The 23,104-nt window shown below is 47.6% G+C and overlaps 2 protein-coding genes across 2 annotated transcripts in view; one reads left to right on the top strand and one right to left on the bottom strand.

Moving 5' to 3' along the window:
• Nucleotides 1-1,608: 1,608 nt before the first annotated feature.
• Nucleotides 1,609-3,936, top strand: LOC311363620 (E3 ubiquitin/ISG15 ligase TRIM25-like; the record flags this gene model as incomplete). Its single annotated transcript, XM_084483575.1, has 2 exons — nucleotides 1,609-2,836; nucleotides 3,371-3,936. The coding sequence occupies 2 exons, from the start codon at nucleotides 1,609-1,611 to the stop codon at nucleotides 3,934-3,936; spliced, it is 1,794 nt and encodes a 597-aa protein (XP_084339701.1).
• A 1,676-nt stretch (nucleotides 3,937-5,612) lies between these two features.
• LOC311363564 (pleckstrin homology domain-containing family G member 3-like) overlaps nucleotides 5,613-23,104 on the bottom strand; it is a 28,953-nt gene continuing 11,461 nt past the window's right edge. Inside the window, exons 2-16 of the mRNA XM_084483508.1 lie at nucleotides 18,335-18,795; nucleotides 17,051-17,151; nucleotides 16,012-16,081; nucleotides 15,713-15,759; nucleotides 14,978-15,128; nucleotides 14,026-14,157; nucleotides 13,459-13,641; nucleotides 12,847-12,939; nucleotides 12,365-12,451; nucleotides 12,124-12,157; nucleotides 11,844-11,945; nucleotides 11,637-11,669; nucleotides 9,811-9,908; nucleotides 7,880-9,398; nucleotides 5,613-7,490 (exon numbers count right to left, since the gene is read on the bottom strand). Of these exons, the coding sequence (XP_084339634.1) occupies nucleotides 6,667-7,490; nucleotides 7,880-9,398; nucleotides 9,811-9,908; nucleotides 11,637-11,669; nucleotides 11,844-11,945; nucleotides 12,124-12,157; nucleotides 12,365-12,451; nucleotides 12,847-12,939; nucleotides 13,459-13,641; nucleotides 14,026-14,157; nucleotides 14,978-15,128; nucleotides 15,713-15,759; nucleotides 16,012-16,081; nucleotides 17,051-17,151; nucleotides 18,335-18,795 (3,935 nt within the window). The 3' untranslated portion in view covers nucleotides 5,613-6,666. The remainder of the gene's footprint in view (nucleotides 7,491-7,879; nucleotides 9,399-9,810; nucleotides 9,909-11,636; nucleotides 11,670-11,843; nucleotides 11,946-12,123; nucleotides 12,158-12,364; nucleotides 12,452-12,846; nucleotides 12,940-13,458; nucleotides 13,642-14,025; nucleotides 14,158-14,977; nucleotides 15,129-15,712; nucleotides 15,760-16,011; nucleotides 16,082-17,050; nucleotides 17,152-18,334; nucleotides 18,796-23,104) is intronic.

Genomic DNA, 23,104 nt, shown 5'->3' on the forward strand with positions numbered 1-23,104 from the left:
TGGCTTTGAGCGTACAATGATGTTGTTCATCTCGAGTGACAGAGGCATTTGATTTACAGAAACTCATTCCTCTCACCACATTCTTTGTAATAAACTTCTTCATGCACTCCTGTGTGTACGTATGTCATTTTCTCTCTTCTGTAAATATATACCGAAGATACAAAACACGAACCCTTAATATTCAGACGCTTTTATCCAAAGCAGGGAGCTTTAAGTGAAATCAATCAACAATACTCTTCTGAGAAATGTTAAATGATGAACCACACCATCCTCCCAACTGTGAAAGGGTTTAATTAATTAAAGGTTAGAGATGGTTAGTATGGTTCCAGCCAGGTTAAACTGACTGACATTAGTTCATCATATCAGAGCTTAGTTATTTAAGAGTCTGAGCTTAGTGCCTCTCAATATTGAAGATTTGATGTTAAGAAAGGCCTTGATGTGCAGTTACTGCAGCGTCCACATTGCTGACCCTGTCAGACTAATCAGGTTGGCTGACAGGTTGGTCCCTTTCCTCATGTCTAAGCATCTTCACACGGAAGAAACCCTTTAAGTCTTTAGACCTCTTAGTTTCAAACTGTATTTCCTCTCCCTCAAAGGTAGCGGACCCACTAAAACAGAATGTAGACACACTTTCAATTAATTTAAGTTTACCTATCTTTGGGTCTACATTATAACTGACAATATTTTTGTTTTATTGCATACATAAATCTATTTTTGGATGTCAATTCGCTTCCTTGTATGTATAACTGATAACATGACACAATGTCATGTTATCAGTTATACATACAAGGAAGCGAATAAATTTTCACAGGCATGACCTACAGCAGGCTTAAGGCTATTGTTAGCCAGAATCATTACAGGCGTTTTTAGGTGGATGTTAGCTAGGCAGTGTTTTAGTGGTAGTAGGTTATATTAGTTGTTAGAAGTGTGGTGAAAGTACAATAACTTCACTAACGGGTACTGGAGTTAACTGCCGCATGGTTGCAAGCATTTGTCATCTCTGAATATTGACAGTCAGTCAATTTCGCCGGCCATACCATGTTTTATGAGGTTAAAGTCTGGGAGATAAGCCTTATATAACCACCAGCGTTAACGCAATATTAAATCATAAAGCATAATAGAACATACACACAGGGAGAGGGTGGTTTTTATAAAGACTGGAGAATATACCAGCCTCAGGAAAACATTAAAATGTATTTGATGTTAGTTAGTCACAAATCATTGTTTTCTCGGGCTCTCTGTGAACACACAGCGAATTTGAAGTAGCCTACACAGTCCATGAATGCGCCCAAAGTCAGAGTGTGAAATTTGCCAGTGAACTTTGTGTCCGTGGAGGGCAGAGCCAGGTGTCAGGGGAGGAGCCAGGTGTCAGGGGAGGAGAGGAGAGGACATCCTGTTCAGGAAAATTTTTTTAGGGTCAATAGAAACTACAGCTACCCGATGTAGAAGCAGTTCTCTCTTTCAGGAGACAAATAAATTGTATTTTGAAACAAATTAACACTAACTACGAGAAGGTGAGTAAAACAACTTTGAGAAAATTTAAAACCTCTCTCTTCGTTACGGAACTGAAATTGTTCAATACTTAAACCTGGTCATCTGTGTCTAGGAATGGCGTCTGCTAAAGCTTCCTGGTCTGAGGAGAACTTTTCATGTTCCATCTGTCTGGATGTGTTCAACAGCCCAGTCTCCACACCATGTGGACACAACTTCTGCAGAACCTGTATTACTAAGTTCTGGGAAGAACAAGTCAAGTACAAATGTCCTGTGTGCAACGAGCTTTTTCATACTAGACCTGATCTCCGGGTGAATACCCTCTTATTAGAGATGGTTGATCGGTTTGGAACTTGCGTACAAGCCAAAGAGCAGCCTTGTGTTGAACCAGCAGAAGTTCCCTGTGACGTCTGTACTGGGACCCAGCTGAAGGCCGTGAAGTCCTGCCTAGTGTGTCTTATCTCTTACTGCCAAACCCACCTGGAGCCACATCAGAGAGTCACTGTCCTGAAGAAACATCGGCTGGTCAAACCTATGGACCGTCTGGAAGACCGGATGTGTAAGAAACACGACCGACTTCTGGAGCTCTTCTGCCAGACTGACCAGGTGTGTGTGTGTCAGTTCTGCACAGACACTGACCACAGGTCCCATCCTGTTGTACCTCTAAAGGAGGAATATGAAGTGAAGACGGCCCAGCTGGGGAAGATAGAGGCTGAAGTTCCGCAGATGATCCAGGAGAGAAAATTAAAGATTAAGGAGATCAAAGACACAGTAGACATGAGCAAGAAAGATGCAGACAGAGAGATAGCCGACGGTGGGCAGGTCTTCACTGCTCTGATAGGCTGTGTTGAAAAGTGCCGGGATGATTTCAACCAAACGGTTAATGAGAAACTGAAATCCACAGAGAAACAAGCTGAAGATCTCATCAAAGAGCTGGAGCAGGAAATAGAAGATCTGACCAATAGAAGCTCAGAGGTGAAGCCGCTCTCATACACTGAAGACCACCTCCACTTCCTCCAGGCCTTCAGATCTCTGAAGAATCCTCCACCCACCAGGGACTGGACGACGGTGGAGGTCCGTCCTCCGTCATACGTAGGGACCTTGAGGAGATCCCTGGATCAGCTGGAGGAGACACTGAACATGGAGATGAAGAAGCTGCGTGATGCTGAACTGAAGAGGGTCCAGCAGTATGAAGTAGATGTGACTCTGGATCCTGATACAGCTCATCCCAAGCTCCTCCTGTCTGAGGATAGGAAACCAGTACATGATGGAGGTGTAGTGAAGAAACTCCCAGACAACATGGAGATGAAGAAACTGCCTAACCTGAAATCAGGTGTAAAGAAGTGTAAGTGTAAAATCCAATGTGTAATATTGTTATTTTATTAATTATTAACAATGATTATAAGTAGTATTTTATTGTTACACACAATTGAATAATAATAATGGTACCATCATTATTAATAATAGTAAGAACTAATGACGGTTACATATATTATGTGTGTATTCTATTTTAACTATTTGCTTTTAATGATTATTGTTATTATGCCTTTTATGTTATGTTATAATGTTTGGTAATGTTTGCTAATAATTATTAGGAATGTGTCTGGATTCATATTTTATGATTATAAAAGTTAATATTATTCATTACTAGCATTATTATATGCATGTAACTAAATAATGTAACTAAACAGGTTATTTATTTTTTATCTAAAAATAATAGATAAAATACAATAGGGTTATAATGGATATAAAATAACTATTATTACTATCAGTGGAATGCTGTTTATAATAATACTAATATACATTGCTTCGAAATTATGTTAATGACATCAGGGCATCTCTGGTTAAACGGCCTGATCATGTCTTGTTTTCCCGTCAGATGCCTGTGAACTCACACTGGACCGGAACACAGTCCACAGACATCTCTCTCTGTCTAAGGACAACAGAAGGGTGATGCAGCTTGGAAAGACACATAGATATCCTGATCACCCAGAAAGATTTGACTACCATAGACAGGTGTTGTGTAGAGAGGGTCTGGCTGGCCGCTGTTACTGGGAGGTAGAGTGGGAAGGTGAGGTGGATATAGGAGTGACATACAGACAAATGCCAAGGAGAGGTAGGTACATTGACAGTGCGCTTGGACAAAATATACATTCGTGGTGTATTCATTGTGTTGAAGGTAGTGGTTCTGATTGGTGGAAATTTAATGGCTCTGCCAATGCTATTCAAGCAGTATTTCCTAACCCTAACCACATCAACAGAATAGGAGTGTATCTGCACCAATCTGCTGGCATTCTGTCCTTCTACAGTGTGTCCCCAGATGTAGGAGGGCAACTGACACACATCTACACCTTCCATTCCTTCCACCTTACATTCACTCACAACCTCTACCCTGGGTTTACGTTATGGGATTCTGATTCTTCAGTGTCTCTGTGTCGGTTGTAGTCTCTCTCTCCCTCCCTCCCTCATTTATTGCATGGCAGGATTGTGGTCTCTACAGATTGAGGGACTGTCACACTGTCGTATCATTTGTGTGGTGATAATCTATAGTCATGTCAGGTTTTTTTTTACTGTGGGTATAGGGAGGGTATTGTGGTCTTTGTGGCCAGCCAGCGATCGTGAGGCAGCATTTATTTTTGACTATTTGGTCACAATGACAGAGTTGACCTGTCCAAAACTTGGTTGGAGTGATAATTGTAGACGATTTTGGAGACAAAGAAAAAAAGTAAAAAGCCAGACGGGGGTTGAAGGAAAAGGAGTCTTCTCTGAGATCTACTGAAGAACAGAGAACTGAATGATGATGATGAAGATGAAGATGAAGGTGAAAAGAAAATCTGCATTCTAGTTAATTCTTATGGACGTGAATAATAATACAAGAAGCTGACAGAAAATAGGTTTGAAAAATAATATGTATTCCGAAAAAAAGAAATATATATATTCACAAAAATCCATTGACATACAAGTTTTATATTTCTATGTGTGTAGCTATAGCATAGAAGCATTCTAACCTGATAGCAGGGCTGCTCTCTGCCTTTTCATGGAGATTACATGCTTTCATTTCTTGTTCAAGATCCTGTAAATAATGTAATATAATGAGTCTCTCTCTCTCTCTCTCTCTCTCTCTCTCTCTCTCTCTCTCTCTCTCTCTCTCTCTCTCTCTCTGGCATTAATTTGCCTGACTTAATCACAATGACAATCTGATGTATTTCATTTTAAATCATGGGCTTGGTTTGATCTTCACTGTTTTTTAAATAAATAAAATAAATGTAAATCTGAATGTGTATTTGATTTCAGTTCAGAATTTTGAGCGTCAAACACTTCATTTTCGTCCCCCCGAAATCTACGCCTATGACCAATAGACAATGATCTCCCACTGCACTGTATCGGTTGGACCAGAGCAGCTCTGTGGTCGCAGGAACCCTGTGTGTCCACAAGGGGGCGGTAAGACTTCTACTGCTCCCTGGTAGAAACCCTGCGGTGGCCTCTCTCCGCTGCCAGTTAACTGCGAACTCAACCATAAGAGAATGCATCGATGGAACACACACACACACACACACACACACACACACACACACACACACACACACACACACACACACACACACACACACACACACACACACACACACACACACACACACACACACACACACACACACACACTGCTAACACACACGGTCAAGGCTTCCTTGCTATTCATTTGCATCAAATGGGATGGTTTAACCAAGGCTGGACTCAAAACCCAACCCTGAATGCCCTATATAAAGGGAATAGCTTGCCATTTTTGCCATTTTTTTGGAATGAAGGACATGAAAATAATCAGTTGACCTTACTAACTTCACATCCAACTCACTTGTTACGCTTGTAAAAAATACTTTCAATTAGCTGAGAGTTTAGGGGCTCTGCTATCCGTTATTATGGGCTACAACTGAGCTCGGGTTCACATTGAAAACAATGTGATCTCCACGTTAATGCGGTCAGAAGTGTGTGACAGACAGCCAGCACAGCCACACCAGTGAGCAGCTGTTTAAATGTGGACCTTCCCTCCGACAGTAGAAACGTTATGTACTTCAACAAATACGAGAGAAAACATATTTTGTATGCAACCGTTTAATAATAAATACAATTAGTCATAGTAGACCTCATGTTAAAGTAAGTAGCTCACAGGTTGGACGACATCATAAACTGTACTGCCTTGTTGTGCCTTTGAGCAAACGTCCAGTGTGTTTCTGAAGACTAGCTCATAAAACAGCCAGATACAGTGAGATATAATATAATATATTATGGGTACATATAATTGAATCATCTATATATATATAATTTATATAATTATATATAATATGTATACTATAACAATTTGATGTATAATAAACTGTACATCTATCCGACATATAGATTTCCAAGTTGGTAACTCATACGGTAGAGCTGGTTGATGAGGTGTGGTTGATGAGCCACGAGGAGAGAAGCAGAACAACAGAAGAGCATCATACCAGCTCAGGTTAGCATTATGTTAGCTTTAACGTAAAGCTAGCTAATGGCTCTTCACCTACAAACACAGAGTTCAACCACAGGTCAAATCTTGGTGTTATAAATGTACATTGGTGGTGAGACGATGGTAAATATACAAATGGTTTGTAACATGGCTCTATACAGGACTGTACTGTTCCATAGTGGTAGGGTTATTTAGAAGACTACATAACAATCAAAATAAGTCTTAGCGGGAGAGATGCGTGGTCAACGCTTTATGTGACTGAAAGGTGAAGCGTTTGAGGAGTTAATTGGTAAAAGACGACAGTTGTGTCGTCAAAGAGCTCGTTGGTTTAGAGCCAGAAGCACACAAAGCTTGCATTTTGCCTCACATACAGTATCCGTAGCGCAACACACACAAACTAGGGTGATATAACGCAGCACACAGAGTGTGAGTGTTGCGTGGCCTTGTTCATGTCTCTCTCTTCGTATCGGACAGAACCACCCTCGTGTAGTCCCACCGCCGTGCGCCCTGAGCCTCAGTCCGGTCCCTGGAGAGTTCCGTAGTGAACATCTTGGCCCGCTCCCGAACTGAAGCCTGCCAGCAGCAGTCTGGTAAGTCTTATCCCGGGTTTTCTAGTATTAGTATGTTATATAATATATATATTATATTATTTTGAACACCAGCTCAGCGATTTACACCCCTTCTCACTTCAGCTTCTGGAACTTCTCCCTGAGGTTCTTGACCACGCTGTGCTGGGCGGGGCCGGGCTCCTGGCCCTCGGGCTCCGTCGACGACGCGGCGCTCTTGTCCGGCTCTTTGGCCCTCAACCCCGCCCCGCCCGGCCCGGCCTCCGTTCTGGCGGCGTCCTCCTCCCTGAGTTTGTACTCCTCTGTCTCCTGGTAGGCCCTGCAGCGGTCGATCACCGCCCGGATGGAGATCTTCTCCCTGCTGGTGGGCGAGTGGATCTGGACAAAGTTCTCCTCTCCGTCCTCCTCCCCTCCGGCCGCTCCCACCGGCTCGTCGGGCAGCTTCTCCACCACGACGATCCTCCGACTCTGGTCGCCGGGCAACACCGCCTCCCCTGAGATGTAGTAACCGTGGAAACCGCCGTTGGACACCTCTGGAAGCTTCTCCAGCCGGCCCAGCGGGACGCCGCTCAGCCGGTGGTCCAGGGACTTGGTCCGGTGCAGCCTGCACCTCCCTTCCTCCTCCGGCTGAGCGCCTCCCTCCCCTCCCTCTCCTCTCTCCGCCGGGGGCAGGAGGGGCGAGGTGTAGCTGGAGCGTCTCTTGGGCCCGCCGTCCGTCGTCGTTCCGTCCGGGACCGACATGCTGCGGCCCACCGGGTCCGACAGCCCGTACTTGGACCTCAGCTCCCGGACGTCCGGCCAGCAGAAGCCCTCCACGGCGGTGGGGCTGGCGGGGCTCCTGGAGCGCTCCCTGGCCGGAGCCCCGGGCTCCACCGGGCTGAGCCGGGGGGTGGTCCGGGGCTGGTGGCCCGGGGCCAGGGGGAGACTCAGGCTGGGTTTACCTGAACAACAGGGAAAAACATATATATATAAATATATAAGACTATTTACTTGTTCAAGTGTATCATCATGTGCACATTTATAGAAGGAGCAGTTGTCAATCAGGGCTATTTATTTCTGGATTTTCCGGCTTACACAACAATGCATGCTTCAATTTGACTTCTGTTAAGGCATCTAGTAGACGCTGTTATCCAAAGCGACCCACAGTACTTATTTGAGATGGTGTTATGGAGCAGGTAGGGGTTAGGGGACATTGCACCAGGATGCCTCCTGGTTACCCCCCCGCCAAATGCCCCCCTTCAGTGTCAGATATATCAGACTCCTCATGTGTTTCAGTGTGAAAATCGGTCGAACGTGAAGTATTCCCAAATATTAAAATCGACATGCGTACCTGAGGCCTCGCTCTCCTCCACCACACAGGCCAGGGCTCTCTTCCCCAGGCGGGGGTCCGCCGCCTGCACCCGGACCACTGGCTTGGAGGTTTTGATGCGCTGGCTGTACTGCCGCGCCAGGCTCAGCACCTTGCTCTTAGCGCTGTCCAGGTCGTCCTGGGAGTCCTTCTCCAGCCTGCCAGACTGGCCCTGGGTCTGGCCCCTGAGCTCCAGCACCCTGGGGGGTCTCACGACCGGAACCGCCTCTCCCCACAGCTTCAAGGTCTCCCGTAGACTCCCGGCTCGGCCTGCGGGTCCGGCGGGTCCGGCGGTCCCGGCGGTCCCGGCGGTCCCGGGTCTCTGTTTGGAGAGGCCGGAGGTTTCCTCTGTGATGGTGCCGAGGTCGGCGGTGGCTCCCTTCTCGCCGTTAGAGTCCGGGTTGGGCGCGAGACCCCCGGTCAGACCAGAAGCAGCCTTCCGGGAGCTCCTGACCGCCTGGACGGGGGTCTCAAGCCTCCGCACTGAGGGTCTGCTCAGGTCGTGCTCCATCGCCTGCCAAATCTGGATCATCTCAGACGAGGACCTGAACTCCTCCTGCAGCACGGGAGCCGTGACCAGAGCACTGGAGTAGCCCACGCTGCCGCCCACTATGACCGCCGTGCCCTCCTGCTGATAGGACACGGGCTTCATGTGGATGCCCCCCTGGTCTCCAGAGTCTGGTTCCCCAGGGGCTCGGCCGTTGTCGCCCGTGGCAGAAGAAGAGGGCTTCCCCTGGACGCCGGGGTCGCCGGGGTGCGGGGTGTCCACGGGGATGCAGTTGAAGTGGCTGACGGAGTTGCGTACGAGCCCCGTGGGGATGGAGGTCAGGCTCTCCCGCCGCCGCAGGCAGAAGGCCGGGTCGTGGCTCTCGGCCACCTCGTAGTAGCTCTTGATCTTCCCGATGAGCAGCTGGTCGTGTTTGGACAGGGTGGAGTCCCTCCGCTGGGGGGTTCCTCCCGCCACGCCGCCGCCGCCGCCGCCGTCGTCCCGCGGCGACAGCATGTTGGCGTCGGCCGGCCGGAACACCTCGGGCCCGTCCGAACACGGGCTGGTGTTCTTGAGGCTGAGGATACTGCCGGTGCGACTCGGTAGCCGTGGCGACATACAGTTCGGGGAGAGGGCGTCGTCGGAGGCCTGGCTGGGGCGCCGGGTGCTCCCCTGGAAGTGCTGAGCGATGGCCCCCGCCCGGCTCAGGACGGAGGTGGGGAGGATGCTGGTGGGCGTCCTCCCTTTCCCGGACTCCTCGTGCTCCTCCTCCTCCTCTGAGGACTCCTCGCTGCTCAGCGCCTTGGAGTCGGAGTCCTGGCTGGCAGAAGACGGTTCCTCCCCGCTCTTCACCTTCACAGCCGGTTCTGCTGCTGGGGGTTCTGCTGCTGGTGGTTCCGCCGCTGGCTTCTTTGGTCCAGAAGGAGAAGCGGAGATCTTGGAAGACGTGTTTGGATATGAATCTGTTGGCTTGGACTCTGAGTTCTTCTCGTGACATGACTGGTGGTCAGAAGCCTGCGGAGGAAATCAAAGGGCTCAGTGAGGCCACATCTTAGACTATTTTCCTGCCCGGAAATAACTTTGAAGGAGAAGATTTGTACTTTGCTCAAGAGCATGATGTGAACCATCACACATGAGAGTACCGCTACATACGTATGTTCTTTCACAACACATTTATGAAGCAGTACTCTCTAATAATAGAGCAGGGCTGTTCCCCTTTAAGATATATTTAGGTTAGACCTAGGTTAGCAAGATACAGTTCAGTCCTAACCAGGTTAGCATTGGGTTAGTGTTAACAAGGTTTAGTGTAGTTAGAGCTAGGTAAGCATAAGACTAGATTATAACTGCTTTAGAGCCAGGTTACCGTTGGTTAGACAGATTCCTGGTAGGTTATGGTCTGGTAAATGTCAGTTTGGATTCTACTAACCTGAAGCTCTGCCACTGGCTCCCCCACAGCTGGAGGTCTCTGGTGGTTCTCTTCCTTAACGATGCTTCTGATCTCCTCATCCTTTAGGACACAAAACGCTAATCACAACACTAGTCTCAGAGCTTCAAGGCGGTTAGGTCAGACGTTAGTTTGCTGCTCTATGAATCCATCTCTAGCTTCAGACTGATCCCACATCAGGTATTTCGCTATCCGTGTCATCAATAACCTGGATGATCAGTCTAAGGATCAATCTTACATAAATAAAAATATTGCTATTAGACAGCCATACCTGCATTCAATCAATAGAGAGATTGCAACTTGTTAGCCAGCAGGCACGTTCATTCAAAGCGGCTTGCTGCTAGCGCTAGCCATCAGCCGCTAGCGCTAAGCTGCTAGCGGCTAACTCTTAGCTGCTGGTTAGTTGATAGCCTCTCGCCGTTTGCCGCAAGCTGCAGGTGGTGGAGACCATGTCTTTAGTAGGTTATGAAGCGGCCGCGTGGGGCGCCTGGAGGCTGGAGGTTAGCCTGGTGAGGAGGAGGCAGCGAGGAGGCGGAGGCAGCGGTAGGCCCTCACCGTGGGGTCCCCGAGGGAAAGCAGAGCTCTGGCCCTAGAGTGCCAGCAGGAAATGGCTGCGAGCATGGAGCTAGCGAAGTCCGCTACCTGATAGTCCTCCAGCAGCATCATGTCATCATCAGCGTCATCACTGTCCATTACCACCTCCTCAGGGTCGTCCATAGAGGCCTTCCTCCCACCACACTCCTCCTCCTCCTCCTCCTCCTGGGGCCGGACGGAGCCCGACCCGCCCGGTCCGAAGCCCAGGGGGCTGCCCCTAGAGTCCTCCTCCCCGGGGACAGTCCCCTCGCTGACTGCATGCTGAACACATCACACCACACCCATTTCTTCATCCTCATCATCAGCCTCCTCGCCCTCCTCCCCCTCCTCTAAGCTGGAGTGTACCGGAGCACCCACCTTCACATCCCTCGGGAAGAACCTCTCATCTGTCGTTGAGTTCTGTTTATCACAGTGCTACCGAATCGACAGTGGACCACATGACAAACTTAAGGGCTGAATATGGTCCCACGTTCACGCGACGCAAGGGGGTGGCGGACCCCTCACGTCCTTGTGGAGCCTCCTTGCGTCCACCGCGAGGGGGCCTGACGTGCACCTCCCAAAAAAATGTAACCTTCCGTTGAGGCGACGCAGCAGCGAGGGGCTGTGATTGGTCCGCTCACTAAAACCCGGGCGCAGAACCAAAACAGGTTCATGACTGCGTTGAAGCATCTGCGTGGTCGTTGCGTTGCGTGAACGTGGAACCATTATCAGCCCTTAACACCCTAACCAGCCCCCCTCCAGCTATCCCTCTAGCATCCAACATCCCTTATCCATGCATCCACCCATCCATCTGTCCCTCTACCATCCAACCATCTTTCCATCACTCCTATCCGATCATCTACCACTCTATTCATCCATCCATTCCACTACCATCCCTCTAATCCCTCTACCCATCCATGATCCATTCACTGGTTAGATGACGTAGATATAGCAGATGAATGAGTCTTACCTTCAGGACAGCTGTGGAGGACAAAGAGAGGAGACAGTGTTAAACATACACAGACGTACATATGCATATACACGGCTGCTTCTCCGCTAAATGCTTGCATCACTTAAACTAGATGGTTGGTTAAATGTAATTGACATGAGTCTGCGGGGGACAAGCGTAAGACCAGGAAGTGGTGTAGTGTAACGAGTGGGACCAGTAGGTGGGCTAGGGTCTAGGGTGAGACCAGGAGCTCGTACGTCTAAGGTTGAATCAAGTGTAAACTCACCTTTGGTGCCCTCAAAGAGTTTTTTAATTGGTTCTGAAGAAAAAACAAAACATAATGTATGAGGTTATATCACATTCACTCCCATTATACAGAACCTACATAACATGATTGTATAGAAACAACATCTACACAGTTAGTACAAAGTGTAGGTAATGCAATAAATAGCAGTGATCTCATTGGGTGGAGCAGCTTGTCCATCAAACCCACCTGACTGGCGTCGCCCCTGGCGATTGGTAGGCGGGAGCTCGTCTGTTTGGACGGACAGAGCCTTCTTCAGCCGGTCAGGGCTGTAGCGGTACTTAGACGGGTCTGTGGGGAAGTGTTTTTATTGACAATGACATTCTGAGGACATGGCACAGGTAGACTACATTGCCTGGTATTTATCCCACTACAACTGATAATAATATTTCCAAAACACCATCCATTAGTCTTATTTAAAACGTGAGTCTAGGATTATGGAGGTTGGTTATGAATACGAAAGACTCACATATGGAGTCCATTTCCAAGATGGCTTCCTTTGCCTGAAACAAACACAACAGGTGTCACCTTCCATACAGCTTCAAACTGAAGTGGAAACACTGCTCTTATTGGTTATACTGGTAATATTTAGAATTGATACTGGGGATTGTGTGTTGAATTTGATGTGTTGTGGTACAGGCTAGTTTGGCTTGGAGGAGTTAACGTGTTGGTTGCTGGTGTTGTTGGTGCTACTGGTGCTGGCGCTTCACCTTCTGAGGGATGATGGCGTGGTGGTTCTCCAGGATGATCCGTTTGATGTGATGAGACCACAGCTTCTTCTCCTCCAGGTTCCGAGCCTGGAAGTCACCAGAACACACAGAGGTCAGACCGGCCCTGGGACCCAGGACTGCTACTCACAAGCTCAGCCAAAGTGACAGTGACTTTGGATACATGTCATTAAGAAGCAGGTAGGGGTTAGAGGGCATCTTGCTTTAGGATGGCTATCAGTAGACTGCGGACATTGGTGATCGAACGCAGGACTTTGAACTGGGATGCAAACACTCTTACCAGTAGACTAACCACTATAACTGATTATGTTTATCAACCGCTGGCTTTTGAGTTAGAAAATAAGATAAGATGTACCTTATTCATCCCAGACAGTGAATGAGGGTTAATTTACCGTCTGGAATAAGTACAAATGGTATCTACAGTATATGAATGAGTACTTCTAGATCTTCTAGGGTGATCTCACCTGCACCGTGTGCGACTGTTTGGGGTGTTTGTAGTGTGTGACGCTGAAGCTCAGGGAGTCCTTGGCGCTCTCGATCAGCATCAGAGTGGAGCACTGGAACAGAACCACACGATCACAGCCGTGAGGAGCAGTGGAAGCAGACCTGAGATTTTTCTTTAGATAATTTTTTTAATTTTATTTTTTTCTAATATTTTTTCCCAGCATGATTTACTGTTCAATAAATGTTCCTTTTTTTAATTGAGACTTGTAATATTTGTTATCATCATTGTGTCATTTTTATGATGTCATTTAAGGGAGCAAAAGCGGTATCGGCTCCAAATATCGGCTCAGGAAAATCGGTATCGGCGTATCGGCTAATGGAAAAAAATCGGTATTGGTATTGGCCCTAGAAAAATCCATATCGGTCGATCTCTAGTACGGACAGCACTGAGCTGTAAAGCCTCCTAGTGTTACTCTGGTCAGGAGCACACTCAGAATGTAAGTTCATGAACAAGGGATTTGCCTTGGGTTATTAGGTGCCGAAATACAAGATCCCAATATATACAAAAAAAAACAACTGTTGAGGATGTACAATAAAATGAAGACAACAATAATGTTCGTGGCGGTCCTCACGGAGATGTAGGCCTTGTAGACGTAGTGCTCCCCGCGGCGCTTGGTGATGAGCAGCATGCGGTCGAACAGGAACAGGGTCCGCTCGTTCTTGGCCCGGTGGACCTTGAAGGTCCCCTCCAGGACCAGCTCCCCGTAGGTGGTCAGGTCGGGACCCTTCCAGTGGAGCATCAGGGACTGCACCTCCTGCACCCGACCCGGGAACAGAGACCGAGCTCACAATCAGGACCCGAACCAGAGACCAGAGCAGAACCGAGCGGAACCACGACAGAGCAGAACCAAAGCTTGAGCTACAGAACACGCAGAGGATACAAAAGGTATCCAAGCGATCCCAAACATACAAAAGAAACAGACTGCATTGTGCATACAAACACTTGTGTGAGTATGTATATATGCACGTGGGTGTATGTGATAATGGGTAAATATGTATGTGAGTGTATATGTGTATAACTGTGTCTGTATATAGTGTTTATATGTGTGAGTATGTACACATACATAGATACACAATATGTGTATGTGTGTGTGTGTGCGTGCGTGCGTGCGTGTGTGTGCGTGCGTGTGTTTAGTGACCTGCAGGCGCACGGCGTGTTCATGGCGTCTCTTCATGTCGTTGATGTACCAGGCCACGCCCGTCATGGTGTAGATGGCCTCCTCCACCACCTCGTAGTCCGCCCCCTGCTGGTCCGAGTGCTTAGCGATCTCCTGCAGCGCACACACACACACACACACACACACACACACACACACACACACACACACACACACACACACACACACACACACACACACACACACACACACACACACACACACACACACACACACACACACACACACACAGACAGACAGACAGACAGACAGACAGACAGTTAAACCAAGTTGCAGACAGTCAAATTAAGTTACACACCAGTAGCATGCCAATGAAACACTAAACGCACTAGGTCAACAACGGTAGCACACAAATTAAACATCAATTAACATCAGTGGTTGAACAAGGTTGTATTATGCCATGTCATCAAGTCAGCGGACCAAGCTGCCCTCATGGAACACATTCCCATCAGTCTTTGCCCATCGATCTGTTTCTGTCAGAAGCTCCAGCCTGTAATGCGTCTGGAAGCGAGCGTGTCACAGCGAGCCCTGCTCGGTGTGCCCCCACCCTACCCTCACTATCACAGGTGTCTCTGAGTTGAGTTAAGTTAAGTTAAGTTAAGCTTTATTGTCCCTTTTTGGGGGAGATTCTTCCTCGGCTTTTGACCCATCCGGGAGCCGGTGAGCACAGGGGGCTCACCGCCCCCCCGGAGCAGTGGGGATCAGGTGTGGGTTTCAGGTGCCTTGCTCAAGAGAACCTCCTCCGTGGATGAGGACATAGGAGGGTACTGCACAACTAGTCCCTCCGTCCACCACTTTGCCTACCGGTCGGGATTCAAACCGGCCACCCTCCGGTTACCGGTCCAACTCCTTAACCGGTAGGCCACGGATACCCCCACTCTGACACGCGGCGAGGCCAGGCCCTCTCTCTGACCTGCAGCAGGAGGTGGTACTTGAGGATCCTCTGGACGGGCTTCAGGAGGTAGGAGCCCAGCGGTAGGGAGCGCTTCAGGGACGCCTGCCGCTCCCGGAAGAACTTGGCCAGGGACTTGTTCCTCATGCACTCGGTCAGCGCCGCCACCGAGCTACAACCACCAGGCAGACAGGTCCAAACAGGTCCAGACAGGTCCAGACAGGTCCAGACAGGAGCAGGGGCCACCAGACAGGAACAACAAAGAACGACACATAGGATTTAGGTTTTTAACACCGGTGTTAATGGATGTGTAATGAATGTTTAATTCGTTAAACATGCTACTGGTGTTTAACTGGTGTGTAACTTGGTTTACTGTCTGCAACTCGGTTTAACTATGTGTGTGTGTGTGTGTGTGTGTGTGTGTGTGTGTGTGTGTGTGTGTGCGCGCTGCAGGAGATCGCTAAACACTCTTGACATGTATGTCACGTGTTTCCCTGGCTGCATTTAACCCCTTCTACCACTAGGTGGAGTGCTGACCTCAGATACCTTACGCTCTTGGAGCATGAGCTTAAAACATCAACACAGACTAAGCTAAATCAGTTACACTTCAGCGTTGATCTGCTGATCCTCTGCTGATGAACTAATGAGGTACATTTGATTGGTCTAATCTGAAGTCTCTCTTCTCTTCTGACAGCTGATTGGTCTAACAGACAGTGAGCAGAGCAATAGATCTCGGTTCTGATTGTCTTCACTTACTTGGGGTAGTTGGTGCAGTACTGCGTGTAGATGTCAAAGTACTCACTCTGTGATCAAGAGACACAGGTTATTAGCTCATGGTTTGTTACCTACAGGAGGGTTTCACCTGAAGTCCCACACATTCCAAGAATGCTTTCTTGGTGCGTCTTCCCCACTATATTGAGAATGACAACAACTGCTGCCTTGGTTATACTATAATTTTTGGTCAAGAAGTAACAAGATGTAGGCTTGGAAAGTGCTTTCAGAACTTCATATCACATGATTGAGTAAGGGAATAAAGAAGTCAGTAGTGAAGTCACCTTCATGACGAAGCACCTGGCGATGGCGACCGGGTCGTTGTCACACTGGTCCAGAGACTGCAGGAGCTCGCTGAAAACCAGTGGACACAACTCAGAACAACCTTCTAGTCCAGAACCTTCTAGAATAACCTGGTCCAGAACCACTCAGGGAACCAAAGATCATTGACTCCAAACCGCAGCGCAACACAACAGTCCAACTCACCTCAACTCAAACTTAACAAAACCAAACCCAACTTGTCCAAACTATGCTCTGTAAGAACAAACTCAAAACACACCAAACTTGAGTCCACCAAATAACATAATCAACCATTACAAAGTCAACCACAGCAAACCAAACTCAAACAAACCACACCAAACCAAAGCAGGACTCACAGCTGGAGTCTGGGCCAAACCAGAGGCCTGTCCTTCTGGAGGACCTGAAGGAGACCACGCTGTCAGTGGTTAGCAGATGTATAGGAAAGGGATGTGCATCAAACCTCTTTACATTAGACCCGGTCTATTTCCAACTGAGGTTCATTAGGATATAAACGTACAAAACTGCTGACACACACCAATGCTAAAGTCCAGAGGCCGAGTCTAAAGTGCATCTGCTCTCTGTCCGCTCCCAGGTCCATCGATAAGTTGAAGGGTATACTAAAAGGCTCATTGACAGCAGAAAGAAAGCAGCCGGTGGTTAGCGCCCACTTTAAACGTTTTATTGTCAAAACATTGTTGCATGTCATTGTTCAATACTTGCCCTGCCCCGTCTGCTAAATGCCCTAAATGTTACTCTCCCAGTGGAACATTCACAACAGTTTGGCAGCGATTCACAAAAAACATAGGATTTTACTCCTGGTTTCTCTAAATCTTATTTCATTAACAGTTCGCTTTTTGGGTCCCCTGGCTCAATAAGGCAAGATAGCATGCTTTCATAATCCTTACGGACCTCCATATTCAACCGGCAGATTTTTCAGGTGAACCACAGAACACGCTGACCCAGACAGAAACCCAGAACTTAAAGGTCGAGAAGGTCAGCGAATAACCCCCTCAGTGGACTGACCTGTTGAACTCGTAGATGTCTTCGATGTTCCCGAACAGGGAGCAGACCAGCTCGGGGCCCACCGACAGGTCGGCGTGGTCGATGATGTGGGCCAAGTAGTCCTGCGTGGAAGAAGAAGAACAATGTGTGTAGTGTTATTCCAGGTCCAGTCCAGCGGAGGGCGCCCCCCCCCCCCCCCCCCCCCCTCCAGGAGCACGTGATTGACCTGATTAACTCATCATAGAGAGCTCCGTTGACAGAACACTCCAGTGTCATCGCCCTGATGCGACTGTCTGTGGACAGTCCACACACGGCCCTGGCCTTTACATCTGTCTATTGGCCCCCAACATCAGTGTGGACGTGCAGTCCACACACGCTCAGTGCTGAGCTTCCAAAGGTGCCCGACATGCGACAAACCGCAGCATGAACCATGTGCGAGGGCCGTGATGACGTCATTAGCGGGTTGCATCGCTACGCGAATCTCAACGCACGACAACTATAGATTTAGTTTCAGTAGGAATGCCCAGAAGCACCAGAGCCACAACACCTCCATTACCATGACAGAAAGGTGCAGAGATTGCACTCGCTTATTTATGACTCCACTCTATAGTCTTTCATCATGCATGAGCTACTTCCAGCTACTTAAAGCTACATAGAGCAACCGCAAGCCTCAAGCCAAACGCTCTAAAAGCTGCTATAATTACATCTTACGTTATTGACCATCAGCATGTCTGTGTGTTTTCACTTAGCGCTTAGCATCGTGCTGGCTAACAGGGCCTGATCCTTCACAGTCTTTTACGTAAGAAGATTATCCCCAAGCCAGGATGTATTCAGGGTAATTATAGCCTGTGATGAGGCTGAAAGGGATACCACAGTCATCCAGAGCTCATACTACCTCTGGAGACCCTGAATCAATACAACCAGACCGTACTAGCACACAGGGGAACCTGTTTCATTATGAACGGGCTTGTCAACTCTGATCAACATCACATCTGGTGGTAAATTTGGACCCTAATAAGTAAATGTTATAGTATATGATGAACACAATCACACACACACACACACACACACACACACACACACACACACACTCTCTCGCTTCTCATACACGTAGTGTTTATTTGTATGTGGCCAACACACACCCACACACACACACACACACACACACACCCACACGCACGCACGCACACACACACACACACACGCACGCACGCACGCACACACACACACACACACACACGCACACACACACACACACACACACACGCACGCGTACACAGCGTTTCACGCGGCCCGATACCGTACCTCGACTATCATGCGCAGGTCTCGGACGTACATGCGCTCCGTCTCGATGATCTCCATGACGACGCGGTCCACGTAGCTGAGCTGGGGGCTGCTGGGCGCCATGGCGTCGCTCGCCGCCGCCACCTTGGTCTGCCGGCGGAACGCGCCCCCCCGAACGGCCGGGGAGGCGGAGCCGTCGCCGTCGTTGTTGTTGTTCCTCTCGCCGCCGAAGCCACGCCCCCTCCTCACATGATCTTCGATTGGCTCGAGGTCGATGTCCTCGCCCGAGGGGGTGGGGCTGGAGGCGCCGGTGGGGGGCGGGGCCTGGCAGTCGTCTCTGGAGGAGGCGGAGCCCGAGGAGAGGGTGGAGACCAGGCTCAGCGGGCGGCGGTCGGCGGACGGCGGGTCGGAGCTGTCCGAGGGCGTGGCGGACGGAGCGCGCTCGGTGCTCCCGCCGGAGGCCGCAGAGAGGCGGGGGGAGTCTGAGGGGAGGGGGCGGAGCCAGCCGTCAGAAACAGCTTGATTGACAGCAGAGGTTATATTGGGATAGGTTGATTTTGTAAGCAGGAGGCTAACCAGGTCAGAAGGATCAAAATGACAATAGTTCCAAACTTTAAGAGTCTTCGTCAAGATCAACAAGTACAAGAGAGACTAGAAGAGATCTCTGCTAATCACCCAGTAACCAAATTAACTAACCAGTGACCAGGTTCACTACCCAGTGACCTGGTTAACCAACCAGTGACTAAGCTAACCTTCTGGTGACCATGAAAACAAAGGAGTGACCAGGTTACTAATCTGTGACCAGGTCAACCTACTAGTGACCAGGCTACCTTCAAGTAACAAGGTTATCCTACGAGTGACCAGGTTAACCTACAAGTAACAAGGTTAACTACAAAGTGACTGGGTTAATTTACCAGTGATCGGGTTAACCTACTAGTGACAACGTTAGACAACCACTGACCAGCCTACTAGTTACCAGGTGAACCCACTTGTGACCAGGCTAACTAGTTACCAGACTAATCACCATGCGTGACACACACTCACAAGCACGCAGACATGCACACACACACACACACACACATGGTTAGTGTTCATAGCTCTTTATGATGAATATTAATCATGATAACTAAACAATACCAATATCACCTCCTTAACGTTGCTATTGTACTTGAATATGTATCAGTGGGCATATAGATCTGTGTCACATTCAATTAACACACGACCAATTAAGACAGGAAGCGCCACACAAGGAGTGAAGTGAACATCTTTGATTGATCGGCAGGTCGCTGGTGATGGGGTGCTGAGGGGTTAAAGGTCATACCTAAACCCTCCTGGGTGTGTTTAAAATACCTGACCAGGAAGTACTGAGACAGCCCACCTGGGGAGAGGAACACACTGGTTTACCCGAGGGATCCGCACCTTCCTCAGTGTCACACACAGTCACACGTTCATCACACAGTCACACATTCATCACACAGTCACACGTTCATCACACACAGTCACACGTTCATCACACAGTCACACATTCATCACACAGTCACACGTTCATCACACACAGTCACACGTTCATCACACACAGTCACACGTTCATCACACACAGTCACACGTTCATCACACACAGTCACATGTGTGTTTCAAAACAGAAATTCCATCAGACAATCTTATTTTTACGTGTTACGTCTGAATTGAAGTATTACCTAATCTGAGGAAATTAACATATCATCTAATTTGCCAAACTAATTAAGTAAACTAATTTTTTAACTAATTTTTTATTTTTAAACTAATTAAGTAACTAAGGGGAGGGAGATTCATGTGTTAATTAGACATAACACGTTTCAAAGATAAAGAATATTCTTCAATCATATTCTAAAGTTTTCAACTAAACGTTGCTTAGGTATGACAATGACATTCTGTCAATCTTTTAATTCAATGTAAGAATTCTGTAGAAATTCTGTTCTAAATATAATTGAGGCCTTTTAAAAGATTCAAACTCAGGATTGGTCCATTCAAACCTCCGGAATGTTCAGATTGGACGGTTTAAAGAGAAACTATTGTAAACACTCCTCCTGCAGCCGGTACAGAGATGGACTTTAACCTCCAGACAAATAGACTCATAATACACACACACACACACACACACACACACAAACACATACACACACACTCAAGGTATTTTAATGTCCCAGATTTACTCCCGGTTACAGGAACTTAACACACTATAAACTCCTTATCCAAACATGACGACATTTACTTCCGAGACAAAGAAATCCTGGAATTCCTTACGTGCATAAAGTTACATAAATTAACTCTTAGTGAAATATATGAAGCTGTATACATTCAATGAATTAACTCAGACTCCAGCCGGTCGGGAGAGAGATGAAGCAGCCTGACTTACCCAGCCAGTGACCCAGTCTGTGCTTGGATTTGAACCCAAGCCTCCTGATGGTGTACACATCCATACCAGGACCCACATATACACCCCGCTTACTCCTACCGGACCTACCCTCCCCCCACCTGTCCTTGCCATTGCACACAGAACCCATGAGTTTCTGCTGCACCATCCCCTCAGCACGCAACACACACAGTATACAGCATACACCCGACCGAACTAAAGCCAGTCTGTCACACTGCACACTAGAAACAGTGAAGTGAAGTGCAGGTGGATAACGCGGGGCCCGCGGTTGACTGTTCACAAAACTCCTCCCACACACACTTGAGACACTCATGTGCACACACACACACACACACACACACACACACACACACACACACACAGACTCCCTCTTACACATCCACACACCATACCCGCCAACCCCACCCTCTCTTATACACTCCGCACCAAACACACACGCACCTGACTCAACAGCCGCACACGTTCACACACGGTCAACGATAAATCAATATTAACATAAATCGCGATCAAATATGCCGCAATGTTTTTTTTTTATACATTTCCGCTAATTTCGTTACACATTGAACAGGATCGACCCCAGACTCTGCGCAGCGACCTGAGTCCAGCGGAATACTATGGTAGAAAATAATGAAGGTTTAAAAGGATATCTCTGCCATATGCTTGGAATAATAGTAGAAAACTAACCGGGTCAACAGGATAGGGAGGACTCTGTCCCTTTGTCATTCACCTCAGAGGGTCCTTTCTCAGTTCACTAGAATATAAGTATAAGTAAGATTAACTTTAAGTATAAAGCATACAATAATATAAGATAAGTATTGTTACAGTGAAGCCAAACACTTGATATTACCTGGCTCTCCTTGATCAACAAATGTCTAATTCACATGTTACAAAAGAAGGAAGCCCCACCTCAATTGCGTTACAGTGGCCCTTGAAAGAGACTGGCTCACGTCCGAGTGAGAAGAGACGCCCTCCTGCGGTTCCCCTTCCTTATGTTCTTGTGATGTCTATTCTGGCAATGTCAACTGGCTAACTTCACTCTATTAATTCATACTTTTGTTAACGTCAGACAATACCAGCTTTATGATCATGACTGTATATGCCACAGACAAAGTGGCATTATGAACTATTACAATGCATGTTTTACTGTTTAAATTAATATTGGTTTTACAGGGCTCATCTCTTAAACACATGTGGTAAGCCATGGTGATTTTAACATCAGGTTTATAAACAAGGCGATGAATGGATTTTAATCAAAGACGTCACTTCATATAACTAATGTGTAATCTATAACTTCATGTAACTACAATGTTTTTATGTAATTCTTGCATAATGACTGTATTACTGTATCTAAATTGTATTACTGAATGTATTGTGGACAGCAGGGGCGGGAAGATAAATGCTAACGGGGAACGGGAAGGCCCGTAGTTTAGAGCATTGTGATTGGCCAAGGGCCGGTTGGCAGAGCAACACAATGGAAATATAATTCGGATCATAACGACCGTTCGGGAGTTCTTTGCAAACCAACTCAGGTGATGTTGTTACTCTGTGCAGTGACAATAAAGCTTTGATCATTCAATCCTAGTCCTTCTCGACCTCTCGTATTTTGTTAGAGTATTATTATGTGGGTTTTATCCACAACAATACCACAGGTGACGTCAGTGGTCGATAACGTACCTGCACGCAGCGCCCCAAATCCCCATATGAAAATCCCAGTGCTCCCAGCGCCTCTCAAGGTAATTATGTATGCAAAACGAGCAGCCCTGACCGCAACGCAAATATCACTGAAGAAGCTACCAGCAGCAGCAGCAGTCATGAAGTCGACGAAGACCAACTAGTAATAATAAAAGAAGTAAGACCACTTCAGTTGCGTTTACCTGCGCTGCGGTACGTGAATATAGCGGGGTTGTGTTACGGTGTTCAGGTGTATCGTTACAGCTTTATTTTGGACACCAACTTTCTCCAAAAGAATGAATGCTTGCTTTTAGTCGTCAAACAGGGAAACTACCTTAAAAGCTAACGTTTCCAACACATCGATGTATTAAAGATTGCACACCCACTTATCATGACCCCCCCCCTCTTCCAAGACCTGCCATTCGCTACACGAGTGGACCGTCTGCAGAGGTTGATGTCCGCGTCAGACAGGGTTAAAGCTTCTAGGAAAGGGGTTCCCAACCTCATTTGTTCCAAGGACCGGCAAATTCATGAAACATTTTGGAGGACCGGTAGTCAATTTTAAGGCCTTAATTTTCAGATGCATAATTATTTTTTATTGTTTTTCAAGATGGTTTATTTGCCATATTCACAACAATTTAAGCAACAGCAATGACATGCTAGAGTCTCAGGCTCCCTTCAATAATGCAATAATATTAAATAATACA

This window comes from Micromesistius poutassou (genome assembly GCF_964030765.1).
Source record: "Micromesistius poutassou genome assembly, chromosome: 19".
Classification (NCBI taxonomy): domain Eukaryota; kingdom Metazoa; phylum Chordata; class Actinopteri; order Gadiformes; family Gadidae; genus Micromesistius; species Micromesistius poutassou.